Source organism: Anoplopoma fimbria, chromosome 11, assembly GCF_027596085.1.
Source record: "Anoplopoma fimbria isolate UVic2021 breed Golden Eagle Sablefish chromosome 11, Afim_UVic_2022, whole genome shotgun sequence".
In the NCBI taxonomy this organism is placed as follows: Eukaryota; Metazoa; Chordata; class Actinopteri; order Perciformes; family Anoplopomatidae; genus Anoplopoma; species Anoplopoma fimbria.
The window spans coordinates 1562439-1588064 of NC_072459.1; the positions used below are offsets into that span (position 1 = coordinate 1562439).

The 25626-nt window shown below is 39.8% G+C and overlaps 3 protein-coding genes across 3 annotated transcripts; all 3 read right to left on the bottom strand.

The window, feature by feature from the left end:
• Nucleotides 1–4330: 4330 nt before the first annotated feature.
• LOC129098225 (somatostatin receptor type 5-like) lies at nt 4331–6465 on the bottom strand. The gene is made up of 4 exons (XM_054607212.1): nt 6433–6465; nt 5532–6245; nt 5030–5440; nt 4331–4384 (listed from the first exon to the last, which is right to left on the bottom strand). The coding sequence occupies exons 1-4, from the start codon at nt 6463–6465 to the stop codon at nt 4331–4333; spliced, it is 1212 nt and encodes a 403-aa protein (XP_054463187.1).
• Nucleotides 6466–18930: 12465 nt separating this feature from the next.
• Nucleotides 18931–19785, bottom strand: LOC129099147 (myeloid-associated differentiation marker-like). The gene has a single exon (XM_054608325.1). The coding sequence runs from the start codon at nt 19783–19785 to the stop codon at nt 18931–18933; it is 855 nt and encodes a 284-aa protein (XP_054464300.1).
• A 1728-nt stretch (nt 19786–21513) lies between these two features.
• On the bottom strand, nt 21514–23033 carry LOC129099128 (myeloid-associated differentiation marker-like). The gene is made up of 2 exons (XM_054608301.1): nt 22782–23033; nt 21514–22104 (listed from the first exon to the last, which is right to left on the bottom strand). The coding sequence occupies exons 1-2, from the start codon at nt 23031–23033 to the stop codon at nt 21514–21516; spliced, it is 843 nt and encodes a 280-aa protein (XP_054464276.1).
• Between the last annotated feature and the right edge of the window lie 2593 nt (nt 23034–25626).

Sequence of the window (25626 nt, forward strand, 5' to 3'; positions counted from 1 at the left end):
ACCAACATGGCATTGAATGAACTCTAACCCTGTAAAAAGCTGCTCAAAAAGAATTCAACCAGTATTTGTGAGTGTGAAATATTTAAAGTGAAGCAACTTCACAAGGTATTGAGAATATTTTTCAAATTGATAACCTCTTGCTGCCTTCATTTTTCAATACTTTTCTTTCTTTGAGAGCTATTGTTTATCACTACTTGCACTGTCTAGAAATATTTTATGGTTTCGCAGTAGAGAAAGATAAAAATTCCTTTTACTCATAAAAAAGACAATATTTACCGTAGCTGCATCAACTACCAGAACTATCTCCCCATGAGAATAAACCTCATTCGTGTTGCATTATACACAGAGGCAGATTATGAGACAATGCAGAGCCCCCCCACCTATCCCACAGACACAGACTTTATAGTTTTAGAGCCTCTTTTGTTTTGTTTTTTGTCTCTTTGTGGTCATTTGGGATCTTTTTGTAATTGCTTTGTGTTTCTTTGGAATTGTAAATTATTGAGAACGTTTGTGTGAACAGACCGTTTAAGTTTTTCCAGTGGTTTTAATTTAATTACTTCCCAGAAATAAATAGCTTGTTCTCTAAAGCAAGAAGCACCATAACTGAACCGGTCATCCTCTAGGGACCATGACTGTTTCTATTAAATCGACCTGTTGTATTGCCAAATCCTGACTGTGCCATTGCCAGAATTCGAGGGAGAATTAAAAATAAATTGAAAAGTAACTTATTTTGAAAGGGATCCATATAGTTTTCATGAGGAGTTGTCTGTATAAATATGCATAATTAATAAAATGTCATATTTTGGGAGGAGTTTGTTCTTCCCCGATCACCGTTTTTACATAACTTTCTGCATTGTTGAAATCACATGCAATCAAAACTAAGTAGAGTTTTGCAGTATTTTCTTTGCATTAGAAGGACAGATGTGTTGCATGCTTCTTTACTGTTAACCTTCAACTGCAACACGAGCAGACAGAGAACAGAACTTAGTCTCGAGATGCTGCATCAGTGTGAGCCTCACCTTGAAGGTTGTTGTGGTGTGTTAAAAGTCTCCCACAAGGCAACACCAGTAATGTGGCTGGAAACAACTGAAGTAACTCACTCTTTTGGGATTATCTGAGGTGAAATATGCCCACTGCTTTGTCTCTAAAACTAAAGTCAAAAACTGCCCAGAGCATTAGCAAGCATACAGAGTATAAAGGACTTTTTTGCAGATTTGTGCTGCAGTGTAATGGACCCACAGCTAAGTCCTGCCCTTAAATGCAGACCGGACAATCACAGTGTAGCATCGGGCATTGAGTGATAAATCGATGCCGTTTAAACACCTCTGAAGTTTGTTTGTTAATGATACCGCTTTCTGTCACAATAACAGTCAATAAGGAAAATGCAGAATGAGTTGAGTGTATGTTTGTTTAAGTGTGAACCACAGTCATTACATTTCTCAGTATCAAAACATTTGATCAAGTTCTTTGTAAATGTTTGAGCCTTTCATGGATCTAAGAGAAGCAAAAACAAAAATCTGTTCCAGTGTAATGTGCTCTTTTCCCTGCGAGATAATAATAATACTGGTTCTTTCACCTGACGTTGAGGTTGATGAAACAAAAGCAGCATGACTGCGTGTGTTTCTAGTGTGTTTCTACCCCGACACCCAGACATGAAAACAGGTTGTCAGTAAACAGACAAATAATAAGGGCGAAGACAGTAGAGCATATGTTATAGAAATACAGTGTATAGAGGAAGGAGAGCAGACACGTTTGAAAAGCAGAGAAAAAGAGAGGAAAAAGTAGAAAAGGAAAACAACCAGGGGGAGAAGATGATGGATGTGACTAAAGAAGAGACATGTGGTGCATGGTAGATAAATATTAATTTCATAGACTGTATTACAAGCTTCACTGAATCAAATCCTGTCAGTGACATATGTTTTAATATAGAACATGTGAAGATAATTAGCTGATATTCATATAATCAGTGCTCACTTTTTGAACCTCCCCCACCTCTAACAGTGTAGTTTCATTAACAAAAGATCACCTTATAACCGGTATGGAGATGGGTAAAGATAACGGTGATCATTAACTCTTTCAATGTGCTTATTGCATTGTCTTAAGATAAAAAAAACAACCAAATCCGTGTAAACAATTTGCACGACACACTGTGTTTTATATGGTTGCATTTATTAAAGAAACAGCGAAACAAAACCTCACAGTTATTAATAACAAACAACAAGTTAGACAGGGAAACACACAGACACTTTGAACGGCCTCCCTTCATTTAGCAGATTTTTATGTAAATGTATTTTTGTGGAAAGCCATCTGGTTCTTCTTCTTGTTTACTGCTTTTGCATTAAAACTACTTCAACTAAATGAACAAAAAAAAGTGGTTTGTGTTGAGAGATTAACATTCAAGTGTAAAGCTGCAACTGTTCTGTTTCAACTGGAAAAAGTAATAAAGTGTTTCAGTTAGAAACATAGACCTGCCATGATATTGAGAAATCATAGTAACAATAAACATCACCTGTCTTTTCATGGGAAAGATGTACACGTAGAGGAACTGTGTTTCATGCAGGCGCATGTCAGCAGCTGTGTTGAATAAATGCAGGTTGAAAATGCCAACTTGATTGTTTATTCATATTCATGATGGCTCCTTTAACAGAATGACTAAGTTAGTATTTTTGTTATAATGATGTCATGGAATTCAACACCACATATCTAAAATGACCAATTATGTTAAAACTTATATCTAACAACACATAAATGTCTCCTGTAAGGTATCCATGTTCCCACAGCTCCATTTTAGCGCCTGTTTTTCAAAACGAGCTCAAACTCAAACTCCTTAAAACTGTGGAGATGCTTCAGTGTTGTCCAGCAACTTCCCCAAAAATAATATGTTGGCACTGAATGTTAAAGCTCATCGTCCAGCAGCTCAGCGGTGGCTTTACCTCGCTGTGACATCCAAAGAAGAGAAGAGATAAATACTTGGCTGAGCTACCTCAAGGCATTTCTTTTTTCACAGGCTACCAAAACTCACAGGCCAAAAGATATATAAATGTCATGACCTTTAAACACTTACCATGTTTACAATTACCCGACAGATAAGTGCTCACTCTAGTTAAAGCTGCACAAATAAAATACTGTGATTTCAAATAAAAGAGAGAACAATGGTTGAGTTTCAAATAACAGCCTGGCGCTCTACAAAAGGGTGTGGTTAAAAAAAAAAAAGCACTCATCCGTGTGAAATTACCTGTATTATCATGGCTCATATGATAAATTCAGCATAACATTCATTTCCAAAGCACTAGTTTAATAGTTGGACTTCTTAAAGAGAAAGCTTTTTGGGGTAATAGACTGATGTTAGCTTAGAGTTCAATGAGAAGATCAAAACCACTCTCAGTGAATAGAAGTCAGAGCGTTTTAATCTTCAGTAATGTGATGTTTACTCCGCTGGAGCGGTTTTATCTGACGGACGGGGTTATTAAACATTATCTCTTTGAGTTACACGTACTAAAGCATAAAAACAACAATCAGCTGTTTTATGGGGGATTATCAGACTGTTTCTTTGCTTTGATTTTGTGACCTTTGGTCAGAGCCAGGCTCGTTGTTTCCTCCTCTTTCCTGTCTTTATGCTAAGCTAAACTGACCTGCTGCTGACTGTAGCTTTATAGCCTTTATGAAACTCTCATATATATGAGAGGGTAATCATTCTTTGCGTAGTCCCAAATGAATGTTTACAAGCATATTCCCAAAAAAGTCAATCTATTGCTTTAACAGAAACACACTCGATTTCACTTACTGATTGATTCCAGTCAACTCCACACCTCCTGCACAGATGTGTCTTAGTGCTGTGAAATGTACATTATACTGAACTGATCAAGATAACAGGTTAACATAAATGAGGGGAAAAAAAGAGAAAAGCGCATAAGAAAAAACAAGGGTTTCTTACTAAAATCTGAAAAAGATCTGACGGAAAATAAAAGTCTGCAGTGAAGGTAAATATAGCTATTGGAGAATTTACAGCATTTTACAGTCTCTGATCTATTTCATTCTGTACTGAAATATTGCATCTTTACATACACTAAAGCTTTGTACAATGCAGTCAACCCAGTAACTACAAAGACATGAGGAACAAACACAAATGCAGACATCTGTGATGAATGCTGTATTCTCTCCCACTTTGTTCCTCTGGTCCGCTCCACAAATATCCCAGTCAGTGGGGGAAGATCAGCAATTAAGACAGGAAACACCAATCCATACAAGTTCCAGAAATAAATGATCCAAGTCCCATGTTGCAGCGCTCTAGTGCATGGATGGTCAGCTTGAAAAAATCATGGCTGACCAATCACCTCTGTTTTTGAAGCTCAAGGTCTCCAATGACTTCCATCTGGACAGGCTCCTGAAACAACAACACCAACACAGATATCAGGGATATACAATAAAGAATGAATGACACACTTTTGCACAAGTGACTGCTCCTGCTGGCAATGAAAGAATTAGTGGAAACGTTTTTAATTGAGTTATTACTTGGGACTCAGTTCTTTCCTGGAAGTCACATTTTCCCACAGAGAAGACAATAGGGACACTGAGCACTCTGACAGTTGGGGCTGCCAATGGCACTTCAATAATAACATTTAAATGTTATATTTATTTAAAGCACAATAATTACATCTCCTTCTGTTTCTACTTCTTTTTAAGACTTAGCATACCTGCTAAAAATGTGTTAATAAAGAAGAATGTTTGTCTTTATTCCAGCCCACATCCACTAATTGGCGTAGGAATTTCTTACTTTAGTAGTTATTTTACTTAGGTCACTTTGTTATTTTGAGCCCAACAACAAGAATTTTCCCAAACCTAAATGGTTTTGTTGCTCAAACCTAAATGTTATTTGCAATGGTTTCATGGTAACCACATTGCGTTAAGTGAAACGCTAGAAGTCAATGACGAAATTTTGGAATTTATCTTCTCATTTATGAGCCTTCCGTGAGTTTCGGTTGCTTTATCAGAAATTACAAGGATCACATGAACATTGTTTGCACGATACCTGAATGCTCTGCATTTTTCCATTCTGTGTGTGATTTCTGGCTGGGAGAACAGGAATGTGGTTTTCCTTGGATGCAGTAGGTCTACCTCCCCTCTGGCCTGCAGTGCCGACACCATTTGGTTTGTGGATGCAGAGCACCTTCTGGAAGCCCTGCTTGAAGTTGTCGGAGAGGCAGCAATAGAGGATTGGATTGGCGCAAGAGTTGACGTAGGTGAGGATGACCAAGAAGAAGTAGACTGCAGCGGTGGTGCTGCTCTCAGGGATGATATAAACCAGGTTGAAAATGTTGGCAGAGAAAAAGGGCAGCCAACAAACTACGAACACCAGCACAATGATCACCACCATCCGCGTCACCTTTCGCTCTGACTTGCGTCGCTTAGTCAGCCCTGCACGAACACCTGCTGACCTCACCTGAAATGTAAATTGAAAAGGTTTTATGAGATTTTCATTCATTTATTTACACACCAATGAAGCCAAAGGCAAATTGTATCTGTTGCGTTACCTTGATGACGATGAGCAGGTAGCAGAAGCAGATGACAACCAGAGGACAGAAGAAGCCCAGTATGGATGTGTAGAGGATGAAGACGAGAGAACTCACTTCAATCGGCTCAGGCCAGGTTAAGTTGCAGGCTTTGTATTCCGGCTGTACATTTGAGTAGATTGTGACTGGCAGCACAATCAGAAAGGACACCACCCAGGCCATGCCAGTGAAAATCTTGGCCACCTGTGGCTTCCTCCATTTGGCACTGCGAATAGGATGTACCACAGCCAGGTAGCGATCGATGCTCATCAGTGTGAGGCAAAAGGTGGAGGTGAACTGGCTCATGGCATCAGAAGTCATGTACACCTTGCAGAAGAAATCCCAATATGGCCAGTAGGAAAGCACACTATTGCTGCCTAGGAAGGGAACTCCTAGGATGTAGACTTCATCCGCCAAGGCTAAATTGAGGATGTAAATGTTGGTCACACTCTTCATCTTGGCATAGCGAATCACCACATAGATGACCAACGTGTTACCTAGAAGACCCACAATGAACACGATGGTGTAGATGACGGCGGTAACAGCATCGAAGGGCATTAGCGCGACCGTGGCTGAGTTATTGTTGTGGGTTGAGTTGGGGGAGGGCTGGGAGGAAGACCAGTTGACATTCTCGGATATCAACGTCCAATTGTAGTAGCCATCCATGTTGAAGGAGGGAGTGCTCGTGTCTGGTGTCTGTTTGGATTACAGTTGGAAATATCTCATGAGAAGCAAGACAGACACAAATGTACAATCATTTGGGATACTTAACAACCTATGCTTAAAAATAACATACTAGTAGTTTAGTATTGTGGGTGTTGATAAGGCGTATGAACTTCTGCTTTAGAGAATCTGTGTTACGTCTACCTTTTTGCACCAATACTTGGGCAGGAGACATTCTGGTCAAGATGCCCATGTTTACCAGGAGACAAGAGAAACTTTACACTGAATTGTCTGGGCCGGTGGCCAACTCGCCGTTTCTCTTAATGGGAAGTTGCACTTTAGTAGAAGATGACATTAGTTAGGCGCGTTTCAATACTGCAGTTAGATTAGATGTCCATAATGCGGTAGAAAGGAAATCCCTTCAGCCAAGTGGTGAGTAGCCCCACAAAGAGCTCGAGCATTCTTCTCAAAGTGGTGTCCGTGGCACTCAGTTTTCAGATGAATCATTCAAATTTTCATGATATAAAAAAGTTTTTTGTACAAAAGACTTCATAGTTCCTAAAAAATATTAAGATTTTTAAATCTATAATAGTTCAAAGACTACATTGGTATCATAGACTATGAATATGGACAAATAGCATTCTGATGATAGGTTTCTACCCTGACATTTTAAAAACTGCTCTTGTTCAACCACTTTTAAAAAGGCTATATCTTTTCTGATCTTGATCATTTTAGACCTATTTATCAGCTCCCATTGTTAGCTAAGGTTTAGAAAAGGATTTTATTGAAACTGATTTTTTTAACTGCTCTTCTTAATGTCTTAAATGACTTATCTACAATTCTTGTTTTCTTGGATCTAAGCTTAGCATTTGATACCATTGACCATGATATCCTCTTAAACTGACTTTAGATATTGGTGGGTATCAGTGGCTCTACTCTGTAATGACAAAAAGACAGGTGTTCCTACGTTGGTATCACTTATAGGCTAGCTGCAACAGGTCTTCACTGTGGGATCTGAGCCTGGTCCAGTTCTCTTGTCCATTTATATGCTCCCTCTTGGCCACAGCATGGTCGTAATGGCAGTTTACATTTATAAGCAGATGATACTCCGATCTATTTTAGCTGTTATCCTGGAAACAACCATCGACACGGTCAACCTGCTAAACTGCCTTCATGACATCTGCACGTGGATGTCACAAAATGTCCAACATTTCAATGCTGTTACGCATAGATATGTTGTTCACAGGTCAAGCTCACCCAAACACCACACAGCCTTGGTTCTCTGTCCCATTCAATCACTCAGCATTGCAGAAATCTTTGTAACTTAGAAAACATGTTTCATCAAAAGTCAAATCCCGATTTCATCATCTCAGAACCATTTCAAGGATTAGAAATTCAAACCTTCATAACTAGTCGATAAGACCTTTGATGACAGAGAGGAAGCAGTTGCAGTTAAAAATCCAGAACATCCAAGACACTGCTGCTAGGAATTTGACTAAGAAACAAGAACACATCTCACCGATCTTGGCTTCCTTAAACTGGCTACTCGTTGCTTTTAAAATAGATTTTTAGATATTATTGATTACCCTGAGAGTCCTCGCCCCAAGTTATCTATGAAATCTCTTATTACCCTATGTCCCTTCATGCACCCCGAGTTCCTCGTATGTGTCATTCCTTGTTGTGCCAAGGTCCAGATTCAAACATGAAGGTGTTTGCTTTGCTGTCAGGGCTCGTAATTTGTGAAATGACCTGAGGAGATCAGGGCTGCAAATTCTGTCTCATCTTTTAAATCACTTTTACAAAACAAAACAAAAACACATTTTTGCAATTGATTTTCTGTGATTTCCTGTATATTTTATGATATCCTAGTTTGTTTTACTCTTGTGTGACTCTATTACTTTGTAACAGTGTTTTGAACGTTGCTTTAAAAATGATTATTATTATTACTGACATCACTACGACTATAGAAATGTGAATAAGAATAGGCTACGTCAAATTATTCCATGGGACACATGAGGAAGTCCCCGGTGTATTCTATATCTAAGCAAGAGCTTCACAGTATATACATTAATAGCATTGAAGTGGGTTTTGGGTCCAAGATTTTCAGCAAGTTATTGAGTTTGTCAAATAGCACACTATAGTTTTGTGAAATCCTAGTGTATATATGTGGATTCATTCTGGGATTTAACACAAAGTATGATTATATGCATGTTGAGCTGAAAACAGTAAGTTTGCGGACGATTCCTGCATATCAAACTTAGGTTAAAGTACAAAAGTATTACCATCAAAATGTACTTGCGTGCCAAAAGTAAAACTCTTCTACTGGATCAAAATGAATGATGCATAAATGTTTACGTCACTTTAATGTTGCAGCTGGTAATGGTGGAGCTCATTTGAATTGCTTCATATAGGTGAAGGTTAGCTTAATCTATTACAATATGTGATCATTTATTAGTTGATTTTATATTTAGTAGTAACGAGTAACCTCTGAAATGTACTTAGTTACATTCCACCACTGAATAATGCAGCTGGATGTTTGTAGATTTAATGAGGACATCTTCACTTTTATTTAATTGAATGTGAACTGTAAGAATTAATGGTCTATTGATCATTATTGTCAATCTATAATAAAACTAAAATAGCCTAAAAATAAAGATATCACAAGAGCACCCATCTGAGGGGCCTCAAGGTTGTGAAGTTATCTCTAATAAACATTAATATAGTCCAGATAATTAACACATAGTCTGAAATTAGAACAATGGCCAGCTGGCAGCCTATAATAATAATAATAATAATAAATGTCCTGCTGCCCTTGTGAAACATCTATATGTCCTTACCTGGTGCCTTGCAGGTGACCTTAAATAATAATTACCTCAGTTGTCAGACGTTGCAACCCGAGGCAGTGGGAATGTGTTGCACAAATAAGAGGTGTGATGTGAAGAGCCAGTGAAGCGAGCTGCACAACACGGGAGTGACGTGCAGCCCGCAGCATGCATGGTGTTGAGGAAACAAACACCTGGAGCCCGGCTGTCCTTCAGGCTGCTCGGAGCTCCACAGTGTTTTTACAGGTATATGATGTATAATATCATCATGTAATATCAGTCATGAGATGCTTAAATCTGAGTTTGAAAAATGGAGATTTGAGTCTCATAACAGTTTTCCAAACACACCTGCACTCCTGTGTCCTTTAAGATAAGATAAGATAAGATAAGATAAGATAAGATAAGATAAGATAAGATAAGATAAGATAATCCTTTATTAGTCCCGCAGCGGGGACATTTGCAGACTTGCAAACAAGAGACATAGTAGAAGAAAGACAAGCTAAAAAAATAAAATAAATAAATAAATAAAACAAGTATTATAAATAAGCAATAAAAAAAACAGTAGAAAAAACAACAATAACTGAAATATTATATTTTACAGACAGAGAAAAAAACAACTATTTTAACTATTTTTAACTTTAAAGTCCTCTGTTAGGAAAAACACTATGTAAACTATGCATTTAAATGAATTTCATTTTAAACACCTTTCTTCTAAACAGCCTGGCATTGGTAGACAGGCTCACCTTACCTTACCTGTGGTCCTGTGTCCTGTGGTCCTGTGTCCTCTCCACTATGGGATGTCGTGGTGCGCGTCTCCCGCGGTGTTCACCGGGTTAAAATCAACTCTCTCGCACTTTTCCCTGGAGGATTGACAGAGAAACCATCTCACACTTGACTTTTCATCTTGAGTCATTTTCTTGATTCCAGCCACGCTCAGATTTCTATTCACAGAGGCGCAGAAAGCAACATCTTCCAGGAGGAGGTGTCTCTCACAGATCCACTGGAGCTCGATGCACTGCCAGTATTTATGTGGAGGACATCACCCCGCCTTTGGATGTGAAAGTCCCACCCATGGGTGGATGTAATCACCTGACAGCACACCACTTCTGGGTGTACAAGCATCCAGTTAATCATAAAGGGATACAAACTGTTTCCCCCACTGTGTGTGAGAGACAAAGACAGGAATGGAGAAGGGACAGTAGGAAGTTGAGGTAGTCTTTATTGGCCCTGTTTGACCTCTCCTTACCAGACCAGATGTGCAGATGTGTGAGAGTTGTGAGAGTATAAGTTGTAAGTTGCACTTATAGTATTCGTATCAGTTCGCTGCACTTATTGAATTCGTATTTGTTTACTGCACTTATCCTATTCGTAGTAGTTTGTAGCACTTATTATATTCGTATTAGTCTGTTGCAATTATTGTTTTCGTAGTAATTTGCCTCTGCACTATACTTTTGCTCTGGTTTATGCTTTAAGATGCTTGTTTAAGAAAGGAGATGCACTGATGACTTCTGGTGACTAGTAGTTCTCTTGAATACCTATGTTGAATACACTTCCTGTAAGTCGCTTTGGATAAAAGCGTCTGCTAAATGACTGTAATGTAATGTAATGTAATGTAATGTAATGTAATGTATAAGTGAACCCAGTCACACAGCTGTGAATGGAGGCTGCAGTGGTGAGGATATGGCTCATTTACACTGCATTTCATCTCTTGCAGGCAATACCTGCTGTCGTTTTCAAGGTTGACGACAACGTCAACAAAACTCTTTTGAGCATTCACACCAAATTTCCAGGGGTCCTGCAGATAAACGTGTTTGTTCAAATAGTTAAACGGTGTCTTTTTGTTACTATAGAGGTCAAAACAAGCTGTTGGCATTACAGAAAAAGCACCAAAGGTAAACGTGTTAAACCAGACTGAAGGTTCAGTAACTAAGCAGAAGAGAGCTGATTCATTAAACAGTGTCACAATGTTTCCCTCACATATTCCTGATCATTCTGCCTCCCCAGGCCTCTCCAGTGTTATACTTCACCTGTCCACCAGATGCCCTCAGTCTGTTCTCCTGTCACTCCCATCTGCCCTGCCATCACCTCACTGCCCTCATCAGCAACTCACTATGTATAAATACACACCGGCCCAGATCCTTTTTTCTTCTGCCAGGTCGTCGAGTCGGGTGCGTTGCCTTTAACTTTCCAGCCGTCTGTTTGGACCTTTTTGCCTGACCTCGTTTTTGGGATTCTTTTACTTGCTCCTCGTTGGATTTGTTTGCCTTTTTTCTGACTTCCTCTCTGGTTTTGACGCTTGCAGGTGCCATGGTTCTGCAGAACTTTGCACCTTATAATTTGGTTAATAAATCACTGAAGTGCACTAGCTCTGCCTCCGTCATCTGCTTTTGGGTCCTATTCCTGCTGCCCCAGTCCTCTCACTCCACCCGTGACAAACCATTACTTTAACGCAAGCTCCAACAAGTTTACACTTCAAAGTCTCTTTACAGGAAAATGTTGAATAAAGACATTTATGGCTCCAGAGAGAGAGAAGAGAGCTTCCCAGACCTCTGTAGCCCGTTCCTCATCTCTGCAGGAGGATAGCAGCTCGAGGCTACATTAGCTGCTACATTAGCTGCTATTAGTAACACACCTGAACTGCTGACCGAAAACTGTCGGAGGTTGAGATGCATTGTGGGTAATGTAAGCACTAGGTTTTTACAATGAAGAATAATTTGTGGAATAAGAACAAACATATCGCTTATGTTGCATCGATTCTACTCCTGAAAAAATAGGAGTACAGTGTTGAAACAACTGCTGCAGTCACAACACAACAGCCCCGCAAAACATCTTTTTTTAGTCCACTCTCATTCATTTATATGGGGAAGATGCAATTTTGAAGACGCAGCATTAGCAGCATAATATTACTCTAGACTCCACATCTGATAAACCATGGACCTGCCACAGTGTAGACGGTACACTCTTCTTCCTTTTACAAAATGCCAGATGCAGCAGCTCCCGCTATTTTTCCCTTTCTGTGTGTCCCCAAGTTGTCCTTAGATGGCCTTTGTCTTGTATTGCTCACTTCATGTTCTGTTAGTGTGTTTACATTATTACATTTGCTGAAGTGATCTAATTTCCTCGCCTACATTGTTTTCATCTAAACTAATTGAAAGCTAACATGTTCACAACATGATGGCTTCACAAGTACCAAGCACCAGCTGAGCGCAGAAATACAGAGCACACATGCAATCACTGCAAAGCAGAACCAAAGGGGGCGCTAGAGATTTTTGTATTTTTCTTACTAGTCACATTACTATTACTATTACCTGTACCATTAAGCATTTTAGCTTTACTTCCACCCTGAAGCCCTTTTGCTTTCGTTCTGCAGGTTTCCATGAATCGTTGTGGTACCTGGACCGTAGTCGTGCCTCCTGCTGTGAGCCGACTGACACCCACTTAAAGATCTATTTACAGGTAAATCTGAAGTACAGTGAATTGTGTGAACTACTGTGCTGTTTTGCATATTACTTTATCTTCCTGTGAGACCTGTATTACAGAAAAGTGGTCATTTGTAGTACTAGGAGACTATATTATACATGTTCAGTCTAATCAGAGTTCTCGTTTCATACTTGTTTTTATTGTAAAATTTGCTTTGCCTTGATTTGGCATGTTGTGCATTATTGTTTTAATTTCACTTCTGTCCTGTGTCTGCCAGTTGTTAAAATATATCTAACAGAATCAGACAGCTGTTGGACTTTAAAGGATTACATTGAAAAAGATGACTTGTTTCTTCTGTACAGTCTTGTACTTTCACCTAGCTTTATGTTTTTCTCTTGCACAGCTGCCTTCAACCCCTTTGCATGCGACTCTTGCCTTTTTTTAATCAAGCTTCTTGTCTATTGGCATGTGCACCGAGATCATATGAGATTGGAGTCAGTCTCCGATTTAGCCTGGCTGATGACAAAAAGCTGGCGGGGATCGATCGTCTCTCAAGGTAACAGGAGTGCGACCTCTGTGTTTGGCGGGTGTGGCCCACAGGAGCTCTCAACCAAGCTCAATCAATACTCAACCTCTGATAACCCGGATGATGAGACAGAACCGTGTGTGTGTGTGTGTGTGTGTGTGTGTGTGTGTGTGTGTGTGTGTGTGTGTGTGTGTGTGTGTGTGTGTTTGTGGGGATGCAAGGGTTGACTGGAGGAGAAAGACATGAATGAGATTATGTCCAGAGTGGCGGCCCTGTGGCTGAGGCTGTGTGTTTCGGTCAGGAGATGAACTAGTCTTAGACGTATTCATAGACAGAATATATGAACAATCAATTGGTCTTCGGGCTGCTTTTATGTTGTATGTTTAATTTATTTATAATGAGTCGGCCTATTGGAAATCCTTGCTGACACAGTGTCATGGTACATTCATTTTTAATCCGTTTAATGCAGTTTTAATTACATTTTGTAATGTAGGCCCTGGGCTGTTTTCATGGGGCCAACCAACAAGGCTACGTATTAGCTTAATCTTGTTTATGTTCTGCATCAAGAAATATTAAAGTGACATCAGGAGAGTTGTAGAGGTTCGCTTTATAGCTGTTCATCTGTACGCTGACTCCAGATGGAGCTGTTTACTGCGATGGACTTGTCCTGCAGGGAGCATAGACTGTATGAGATATGGACAAAGGCTCTTGACGTCAACTAAAGGTTTCTGGAGAGCTTTTGTGAAGCTGCTGGCTCTGTCCGTCGCCGTCTTGGCAGCTAATCAGAAAATAAAAATAATCCAGATTAAAGATCCCTCAAACATCGAAGCTATTCTTTTAGAGACTATAGAAATCCACAGTTTAAAGGCATTTGAGTGAACATTTGACTCAAACCATTTTTCTTTTTTCATTATGCTAATAGATTGCAGTACTTAATATTCCTGGTAACAAAGCCACATTGTACTTCCTCCCCCTGAGGGACAAATCAGAGTTGTTAATTAGGAAAGAGCGAAAGGCTATATTTTATTTCTAAAGTAAACCCATTTGACAATCATAATTAGAACTTGCCAGGACCGGGTTGATGAGGGAGGGATTTTCCAAAAAAAGACATATCATTAAGCATTTAGGCAACATTAGGCTTTTGTGGAAGTGACAGTGTCAGCCTGCATTTAACTCTTGTCTGCAGAAAAGGAAGATCTGCACAAAGTAAAAGCTCAAAATAACCACTAGTGACGTGAGGTGTGTGTGTGTGTGTGTGTGTGTGTGTGTGTGTGTGTGTGTGTGTGTGTGTGTGTGTGTGTGTGTGTGTGTGTGTGTGTGTGTGTGTGTGTGTGTGTGTGTGTGTGTGTGTGTGTGTGTCTGTGTGTGTGTTTATTTGAGAAACATTTAAAAGTAAATGTCAGCTTAGCCAGAAAATAGAGTAAAGTGGTGCTTATGTATAACTATACACAAACTCTTGTCTCAAAGGTGAGCAAACATTTTGCCGAGCTGGAGGATTAAAAACTGACTGTCTTCAAATCTTCAGAAGAAGTTATGGCCATAAAAGGTTTGTCTGATTTAAGATCTTGGATAAACCAGGTGTGTCATGTACTATCTGGTAAGATTAGAAAACAGCTGAAGCAGCTCTGGAGAGTTGGAATTTAGCGTTTGATAAACTCCCCAACAGAGATCGTACAACAATGCAAGGTTTGTTTTTCTATTTTGTTTTGTTAAATTGGTAGAAAATATGTCTGTGGAGAAACACAAATGTAGGATAACTTTGTGGAAAAAGTCTTTAAAACTCTTCTTGAAAATGAATCGCTCCGTTAAAGAGACAGGGAATAATTGAGGTTCTGACCCTAGTCAGGTTATATTATTCAAAGTACGGTCATGAATGAATATCATACATCATGGGTAATCATGGGTATATTTTGTAAATGTTTCAACATTTTCACAGGATGTCTGTGATGATGAAAGGAACAGAACCACTAAATAAAGAGTTGTTGTTGAATTGTTTTGTTTTAAACAGGATGATTATTTCTTCCACAGCTGTTGTGTGACATGATCTTTACAGTCATCCTTAAAAATCTCTGAGGCTATTAGCTAAAAGAACATTAAATATTAGAAAAATACTATGTTATAAATCCTTCCAAATAGTCTATATTTAGTGTCATTCTCTGTGGAGAAGCAGTGAAAGATCTGAGCATAACCCACAGACAAGGAAGAGTTCAAACATGTGCTCGCATGCATGATACGCATGCTTCCCACACACACACACACACACACACACACACACACACACACACACACACACACACACACACACACACACACACACACACACACACACACACACACGCAGACACACATTAGTATTATTAGATACACCAGCTGGGCCCTGGTCGTTGAACGAGGATAAGTGGGTTAGCCTAATTTGATTGTTGATTGTTTGACATGGGCCTGGATTCAATCATGGCATAAAATATATGTGGCGCTGAAAAAAAAATCTCTCAAACCTCTCAAACCTGCAAAAAGTACAAATTACATTACATTACATTACATTACATTACAGTCATTTAGCAGACGCTTTTATCCAAAGCGACTTACAGGAAATGTATTCAAGAGAACTACTAGTCACCAGAAGTCATAAGTGCATCTCCTTTCTTAAACAAGCATCTAAAGCATAAACCAGAGCAAAAGTATAGTGCAGAGGCAAATTACTACGAAAACAATAATTGGAACAGACTAATACGAATACAAATGTATTCCCACACTGCCAAAACCTTTCATGCTTAGACCTTTCCATTAACTAGTTTTCACATATATAGTATATGACACTGATTCTATATTCAGATGTTTAATATATCAGCAAACAACTATTTAAGCTAAGTAAAGATATATTGGAGTAATGTCTACCTCAACAGAGAATGAAGCTCTCCCTCTGTGTGTGTTGTAATCCAAGCTTCTCTCTGCTTTGTTCACTGGTTTACTCATGGCCATCGCTCTGCACTGCTCTCCTACAGCTGAGAGCGGCGTCCCCCCTCAGGTAAACACTGTTGCTTCTGTCAGCACTGATGCTATTGTTTGCACTGTTGGCACCGTAAACACTGTTACCACTTTTAGCTGCAAGCTACTGGCTTGGCCGTCACCCTGTTGAGAGCCGTGTGGAGGCAATAGATATGCTGTGAAATTTGTATGGAGCAACTTTTTAAAGTTGTTATAATTATGGGTTAGAAGTGAATTTGGTGATTATAAAGAATAATGTTGTTTTTTGATAAAAGAAGTCAAATAAAACACCTTCTTTCACATTGTGGAGAAACAGCCCTTAGACATGCCTCCTCTATAATGTTTTCGTGAGAGGTGGGGCTGCACCAAAAGTTAAAATGTTCAACTACAAGGTTTGGTTAAAAAAAACACACTGTTTGAGTCAAACGTAGCAATACACTGGTATTTATTAGCATTGTAGCTAAGCTCCTTGTTATGTGAATAGTAATAGAATAGTATAAAAAGAAGCCTTTAGCTCATTGTTTGGACTGGTAAACTTTATTATATAGATAATTAGATGGCAATTATGATTGCAGAGTGTACAGTGCAAACATGCAGGTAGTTTCACACACATACACACACACATACTTTGTCAAATACAAGGTGTATTGCTTTGATCCCTTGACACTCTTGAAGTACTGCCAACTAATTGGTGGTGATTCATTTCCGCAGTTTCCTCCTCTGATTGCTGCTCAGTTGAATTGAAGTTTAATACAAGATAAAATGACCACAAGGAAATGAAACAGAGTAGGTGAGAGGCTGAGTGACTCATACGTTAACTACTATGGTTCTCTGGTGAGCTCACCTCAGTGGATCGCAGATTGCAGCTAGACAAGGATATCAAAAGACCGCTCACTTATGCTTCTTTTACAATATCTCAGACACATTCAACTTTAACAAAATTTGACTGAATATGTGAAACATTTTGGCACTGTGCTCTGGTTTTTAAAAACCTACATTGATTAGCCTGATGGGCTTCTACAGCTGAAGGTCTAATTTTGTAACTTTAGAAGACCATCAGTATTGCACCACAAGCCCTGGATTTAGCTGGAATCTGAGGGGAGGTGCATGATTGTCCCAAAGGGCATCCACATTATTTTTGGAAGATGAAATGCTCATTTTCTTTAGAAACCTGAGGTGACTTTTTAAAATGAGTCTGAGACTATTTGGCCAAAATGCATCATTAAGTAATAAACCTGACGTAAAGCAACGTCTTATGTTTGTTCCTGCTAACTTAAATCGAGTAATTTGGCCGTGTAAATATACTATAATTAGTCAGTTGGTGGAAAGTTTGTTATTTATTATTTTATTGTTAATGCCCTTGAAATAGATGGACTTGTGCTGGATCCTGGCTCTTCTTGTTTTCAGCTCTGTGAGCCCACTGCATTGTAAACTTAAGAGGCAGTCTTGGAGAACATTTATAAAGTGGATATCAGCTTTCAGAAGAAAGGTTACTCTTCTATCCGTCTTGTAGCTGCAGCCTAGTTTTGACATAACACTATCTTGGTGACACAGTTTAGTTTGAAACAAAACAGTCTAAAGCTGACTTCAACTTACAAATAATGAACTTATTGCTGTGTGTCACAATTATCAGCAAATCTATTGGGCTTGTTTTATTGGCGCAGATGTTCCCCATCTGTAAATTGCATTGCATTTTTTATGATCCAGCACAATTTAATAATTTATAGCTAATAATTTAGCGGGCCCCTGACAGAGTGCTACAGACCCCACTTTGAAAATCACTGGTCTGGAGCAGTTTTGTCCGTTATGCAATCTAAATCATAGCAGACTCTGCCGTCTGCACTTTGCCAACGTGTCTGTCTTTCTGACAGACTGACATGAGAAGAAAAGCAAAATGTCCACGCTTCAGTTGTTCCTTTTGACTTGAATTCACTCACGCAGATTGGTGTGCCAGAGAGCACAATGGCTGCAGGATTACAAGGGAGATTTGTGAGACGTCCCTTTAAGTTTCCAATTGGTTGAAAAAAAGAACAGAATGAATTGACGTCATACTTAGATCATAGATCTCCATCCCTGCCTGCCACATCACTGAGGAAGAAAAGAAGCTAAATAAGAAAAAAAGAAAGATAACACCTTGCAACAAATCCAACTCCATATGCCGCAGCTTCCTGTTGATTAAAGGATTTTCTTTTTTACTTTTCCCACACATGCTTTTGAAAGGCTGGAAAATGTCCCTCTGTCTCTAGCTCATCAATTCTTCTGTCCTTCTGTTACTCTCTATTGTTCCTTCTCTTCCAATCTCATTCTTCATTGGATGCTCGGTTTGCCTGTCAGTGTTCATACATTCACATCCATTGATCAGTTCTGTATCTGTAGGCAATTACTTTATTGCAAAATAAAAACACAAGACAGTGTTTTTTATGCCACTAGGAATAAAGAAATAGTATGAAATTTCAGAAAATATTCTTATTTGCTGTTGAGATTTAGAAGAGAAGATCAATACCACGCTTATGTATTTATGATAAAAACAAAGCTACCACTTCCTGACTTATTTAGGAAGTTACTGCGTCATATGATTTGACTTTGACATTATATAAACTGAGGTGTGCGCTCAGTATTATTACCTCCACTATTTGAATACTCTTTGTGTATCAGGATCCAAAGTTCTGCCAGGCAATTTTTTATTTTTATGACAGTGATACTACAGTTTTAATCATTAACTGACTCTACTTCTTTTAGTATACTTGGCTCCCAACATTTCATGATTATAAGCACTCATCTTTGTTAACACTTGGTGAACCGGTGTAGCGGAAGATATATATTGCGTTAAGCATCAACAAAATGATTCTCTCTAAAGAAAACAATAAAAGCTAATGCAATGGCTCTGGGCAAAAATCCTTTCTGTTCTGTCCACAATAATTCAGACTCAGGACTCAGTTCATGTTCATGTTTGCTAAGCAGCAGCTCACTCGTTACTAACGCAGAACACAAGGAATATAGAGTAGGCGGTGTCCAGCGTGTAAACAATGACGTTGAGGATGGTCATGAAGGTGACCACCACCAGTTTGTCCCAGGCACAGTGGTGGCTGCAGGTACTGGGTCTCTTATTGTTGCGGAAACTATACAGTGGCCAAATCACCATGGCGGTCACATACATCACCGCTGCCAAAATGTTATAGACGATCACAAGCTTGTCAAAGGAGAACGGAAAGAAAGAGGTCATCCGTCCAGTGGAGAACAGGATAATGAGGATGGCGAAGATGAAGCACAAGCAGTACACGGCCACGCACCACTGCTTCTCTGGGGAGCCGGAGAACTGGCTCCTCTCCAGGGACGTGAAGATGAGACAGGCGAGGAACGACTCCAACAGCTTCATGATGCCGGGCAGCGAGGAGAGGAACCCGCTGTTCTGCCCACTCGGACGAAGGCGAGTTAAAACCACCTCGCCTGCGTAAACCCCGAAGCAGACCCAGGACACCACGGAGGCGCCGGTCTGGCGGTGGCAGATATTGCAGGTGAAGAAGACGGGGTACATTATGGAGGCAGAGAGGCACATGAGGCTCGCCAGCATGGCGAAGGCCGTGGTGAAGTCATCCCAGGCGAAAGGTAATTTGGCGTTGACAGTTGTGAACTCCAGGATGAGAATGAGAAGGGTGAAGAAGAAGCAGAAGCACCAGGTGAACATGCACCACGCCCAGTAGGGAGACGCAACGCTTCCCACTGTTGCAACCAGGCTGAAACACATACAGGTCAGGAGGGTCGCCATTATTCGCATGACGCCCACAGGCTGGGTGAGCGCCCGTAAGTCCACACCAATCATGGCTGGACAGGATGAGTCTGTTTACCTTAAAAAAAAAAAAATCCAAAGTCAGTTGATTCTACTCAGTACAGCAAGGCCATGTCTTCCAAACCAGATCCCGTTGATGAAATCCATGTAGAGCCTCGAGGAGGTGTGTTCTTTGAAATGGAAACTCAAAGAATGGTTGTGTGTATTCAGACAGAGCATCCTGGGCTTATCTGTCACAGTTTATGGCTCCGTTTCACTCCACGGATTGGATGCTGGTTGAGTGGACTCTGGTCCTCCATGCATGCCTGGTTCTCCGGCACAATGACGAGGCGTTCAGGTCACATCCTACGGAGAATCACTCCTATCCTGTTCTTGAGTTTACTTAATTTATTGTTCTCGGGTGGGACAAATTGTAGAGTTTGAAGGATGTTCAAATTTTATGGTACAAAGATTATACTACAGGTTGGTTAAAAAAAAAGTTATCTCTTTAATAGAGACTTTAAAATAGAGCAGATTCATCACATCAGTGTTTACCAAAATTAAAACGTATGTACTATGAAAAATCTGTTTATTCATTGCACCAAAGAGGAAAAAAAATCCCCTACAGTATACGACAACAGGAGCATTTAATAGATTTTATAATACCATCTCCTCTGTCTTCCCTCGAGCATAGCCTGGACTGGTCAAAGGTTTTGTGAGTAACCTCCCACCTTATCACTGAGATAAGCAAACCAGGCTTCAATCCTTATCAGTTACTCACTTGCATTTGTTATTTTGTAAGAGGAAGTCTAAATATACAATGTGAACCGCCTCTACTATTTTTGTCCTTCCATTATTACACATGGCAACACAGAGGGGTGAACACATTTTCGACAGTAAGAGGTTAATAGCGGAACAAAATATGTGGAGGTGAGAGATTGGAACTAGCTGCTGTGTGTTACAGGGTATGCACACTTTGACACACCTTAGCAAACATACATTCATTCTGTCGTGATTGTAATTTATCACTGAAGTTCAGAAACAACCCAAAAATAGTGACACCCTTGGTGATGTAAGCATGCACTTTCAATCAAAACTTTTATTAGATTTCATTCATATTTCACAGGCTTAGATCAACAAGAATATCAACTCAACTGCAACTGAGATGAATGCGGTCATATCAATGCTGTTTCAAAATAAGATGATTAATAAGGATCACATGTTGAATGTGTTGTATCTCTGTTATGCCGTTCATTCTGTACACATGACATCTATTGCATTCTGTCCATCCTGGGAGAAGGATCCCTCCTCTGTCGTTCTCCCAGAGGTTTCTTCCTTTTTTCTCCCTGTTAAAGGGGTTTTTTTTAGGGGAGTGTTTCCTGTGCGATGTGAGGGAAGGACAGAGGATGTGATGTGAGGTGAGGAAGGACAGAGGATGTGAGGGTCTAAGGACAGGATTGTAAAGCCCTCTGAGGCAAATTTGTAATTTGTGATTCTGGGCTATACAAAATAAACTGAATTGAATTGAATGTTTACGTGGAAGGACAAAAAGAATAAGCGAAGCTATTTGGATTACATCTTCCCCACATTAATAATAAGACACAGTTTTAGATGTTCTGAGAGAATTGATCATCTTAACTGATAAACGTTGAAAACAGTGAAATAAAATAAGTTTAACAAAAGTTGTACAAGAGATGCTTTACGTACCATCTCCTGCTCTCATATTCATTATTTGAGTCCTACTGGACTTCCAACATCTGAAATATGAAACACATTTGAAACCTAGGTTCTGCTGACGAAGAATATCAGCTTAAAAGAATGAACAGTATCAACGATGTAAGCAACAAGGTTAAAGCAGGTCATGAACGTGATAACCACTAAATTATCCCAGGAACATCGAACCCCTTTGATGCAGTTGTTCCGCTTGGGATTGTTCCTGAAGCTGTACAACGGCCAGATGACCACAGCGGTGATGTACATCAACACGGCCAACACGTTGCAGACTGTCAGGACTTTGTCAAACGGTGCGGGGAAGAGAGTCAGAAGGCGGCCGATGGAAAAAATGATGATGAGCAGGGCAAAAATGAAACAAATGGAGTATACAGCAACGCACCACTGAAGCCCTGGGAAGTTAGAGAACTGGTTGTAGTCCAAGCAGATGAAGATGATGCAGGCCACGAAGGCCTCCAGAACCTTTAGATGGCCTGGGACAGTGGCCATAAATCCACGTATCTCACCAGGTTTAGCCCGGGTCAGACCGACCTCAACAGCGTACAGGATGAAAGCCAGACAGGAAATAACGCAGGCAGCGATCTGTTTGCCGCAACCAGAGCAAGTGTAGAAGATGGGATAGATGATGGATGCTGCCAGCACCTGTATGAGAGGAAAGTAAAAAAACAAAATGATGTGAAATGATTCGTTCTAGAAGTTACTCTCTAGCAGTTAATTATGAGTACATTATTCTTTGTAAACACTCAAATATAGAATAGCATGATGTCAAACGTGATTTTCATCAAGTTTTAATGGTGTTAAACACATCTTTTTTTTGACGTTTGCACACAAAAAATAGACTTGAAGCCTAAATAAATGCTCCAAGCGGTGGTAACGCCCATGAGACGGAGCACAGAGCTGGTGCGTACATCTGCATGGATTAAGATGAGAGCGTGAGAGAAAAAACATGTGATACACTTGCAGTCTAACTGTTGGTTGTATTTACTCAAAACACATGACCCTAATGAAAGCTCTTCCAATTTCAAGTATGCAGACCTGCAACCAGTGTTTGATTTTCTCAACAACTACATCATTTAATTTTGCAGTGAAGTGGATTTGGCTGCCTTGAGTACCCGTCTGTGTAGGTTTACATTATGGGTTGGGAATATAAAGATCTTGTGTGTTGTGGTCTCTCAAAGCTCATTTTGTGTTATTAGTTGGAAATGTGTGCTCATTTAATTTGGTTAAAATGTGTTTTCTTATGTAAAAAATGGACAAAAAATGATTTGTATACAAATAGACAAGATACAAATAACAAGAGAATTAAAAAGGGCACACACCATTAGCTTAGCCAACATGGCATAAGCGGTCGTGAAGTCATCCCAGGAGATGGGCAACTTCTCGCAGAGGCTGGTGAGTTCCAGGAGGATTATGAGGAGGGTGACGCAGAAGCAGAAGCACCAGGTGAACATGCACCAGGTCCAGAAGGACTGGGTGCTGTGGCCCACTGAGGCCACCAGGCTGAAGGAGATGCAGGTGAAGATCACCTCCAGGATCCGCACCGTCAGCGTCCTGACGTCCACTGTGACCATGGCGATTGTAATCCTGTGATCAATTTGCTGTGGATATCAATTAGAAAATCTCTTTCGACCAACTTTTCTCTGATTTAATTCTTTTTTTGTATTGTTTTGAATAGCTCTTTAGTTTCCGTCACTCCTCACCTCTCATCTTGTGAGTGCTGCCTGACGAAAGTAGAGTGAATGTTAAGTCTTTGGCCTCTCCCCTGTCGCGACGCCCTTTCAAACATCCTTCATAATGGCCGCTAATCAAACATTCAATGCGCAAGTGCACGTGTGCTAAGGAGTGTTTGTGTGGGTTCAGTATCTTTTTGTGCTTATCAGTTGTGTTCAAGAGGAACTGCACCTTATGACACAGCCTCTCACTTAACAGTATTTGTCATCCATCACGTTTGCTAACGTAGCGGCTTGCCCACACATTAGTAATTCAGATTAGTAAATGTTTTACAGGAGGTTTAAGGGGAATTGGGCCTAAGTGCAAAAAATGGGAGAAATACAGTATAGGACATGGTATTAGTCTTTCACTGGATTTGACATTTAGGTGTGAGATACTGCAAAGGTAGGAAAATGAAGATTAGGATATATGTTTTGCTTTTTAAGACATGGAATAATCAACTATATTCACTATAATGAACCAAATTAACATTAATTAAGCCAGTTTACTGTGAACTGGTAACACACTCATACACACACACCTTTTATCAATTTAATCCCAAAATGTCCACTTTGAATGAGCTATTTAAATTCCAAATTAAATAGAGCCATTAAGGGAGTTCAGAATCAGGCCTTTATCTCAAAGATATTGATATGCTTTTGTTATGTTGTACAATGAGGCATGTCAATTAGACAAAGTAAATAATAAATTAATTAATTAAATAAAGTCCTGCTAAGAAAAATCTTTGAAAGGCCTTAATGTTCTCAACAAAACCTGGAGGAACTTTTGTAATTTCATGTCCCAGTCGTGACTGGAGTATGGCTGTTTAATGCTTTCTCCATTTCAAAAAAAAGAAAAATTGCTACATGATTACTACTAGTATAAGAATAGAAGTAATACAAACCATATAAAAGCAATTAATCTTCTTCTGTAATGCCACAATCTCAACTGCCAAACATTTTTCCGTTGGGTGTTCCGCTTTTGTCAACACAATAATCTACTCACTGTTTCCTTATGTCATCTTGTATAAAATGGAGGTGGCCTTTATGACTAAATTCGTAAAAAAAATAACATCTTATGCAACTATCCTATCTAACCATGAAGCAAGGAATCTCAGTCTGTCTTACTGCGGGTATGTCCTTCTCTTATATTTCTGGAAACCCAAGGATGTGCAGTTGGAGCAAGTTGGACAATTTTAATAAACTTTTGCTCTGTTCTTAAGGGGGGAGGCATGTTGTCTGCAGCTGGCCGTTCATTTATGCTGCTGGATGCTTGATATACTAAAGTTAAAACTGACAACCAAACTTCCCTGGATTCAACAAGCTTTTTTCAAGCAGCACTACCGGGAGTCAAGCAATCATCCTGCACAGGACGGCTCTACAGTAGTAGGCCCAGTTGTTACTGTTTGCTCATATGAAAAGAATAGCAAATAGCTTATCTAGATAATCGTGTATCATACTGATAATGGAGGCTTTCTAGGCATAAAGGGAAATATAGGTTGCTTACATTGACATTACTAAGAGATTGCTGCAATCCACATACATCAGTTCTTGAATAGCATGCAGGGTCGGGAAACTGATACCTGAACTCGACCCATCATCGTTGCAGTATGCAGACCTCCCCCTTGGACAGCTCAGTCATCAATTATCCAGTTGTGACTTATGAGTAGCAAAAAAGGCACAAGGGGGTTTGGGTTTGGCAGCCGCTGGAAGTCATCTGGCACTATTTACTCCACTCTCTGGTTCCCCCTGTGGATCACAGTATAGAAAGTCAGCCGTGCAGAGGTTGGTAAAAAACAAACTCAGGTTGTTGCTGCATCAGCTCATATTTTTGCTGTTACCCTCACAAGTGCACCCGCTTAAGCCACCAACTCGAAAACTGTTCATGTATAAAACAGAAGCCCCCGATTGGGAAATCACAGTCAACATAGTGTGCTCTGTTGAGAACATTTTCTAATCATTTACCTAAATAGATTCTACAGATTTTTCAATAATAAAAAAATGCTGACACTGTGGATGAGTTTATTTCACATTAACTGTTTCTTTGAAAACCTGACACTAACAAAAACATCATATTTTTGATTGGTGGTCATGTTATTCAGCCCTCTGTCCCTCCTCTGTTCCTCCCTTGTCCCTTCTTTGTCCTTTCTTTGTCCCTTCTTTGCAGGTGCTTATCTTTCACACTTAGAACACCATCTATTTAACAGACACTTGTATAGAAGATACGCTGTGAAAGGAAACTAGAATGAAAGATTGAAGACACAAAAGAAACAGATGACACGGTGGAGAGAGACAGATTAGTCTGGTTAAGAAAGAGTTAAGAAAAACCTCTATTTTTGCATGTGGCTGTTCTTGAAAACAAATCCATGTTGGTCAATGTTTTTTTTTACTTCCTCCAGGGTCAAATGTGGTGACCAGCACTATATACAGTATATCCTGCATGTTCCCAGCATCC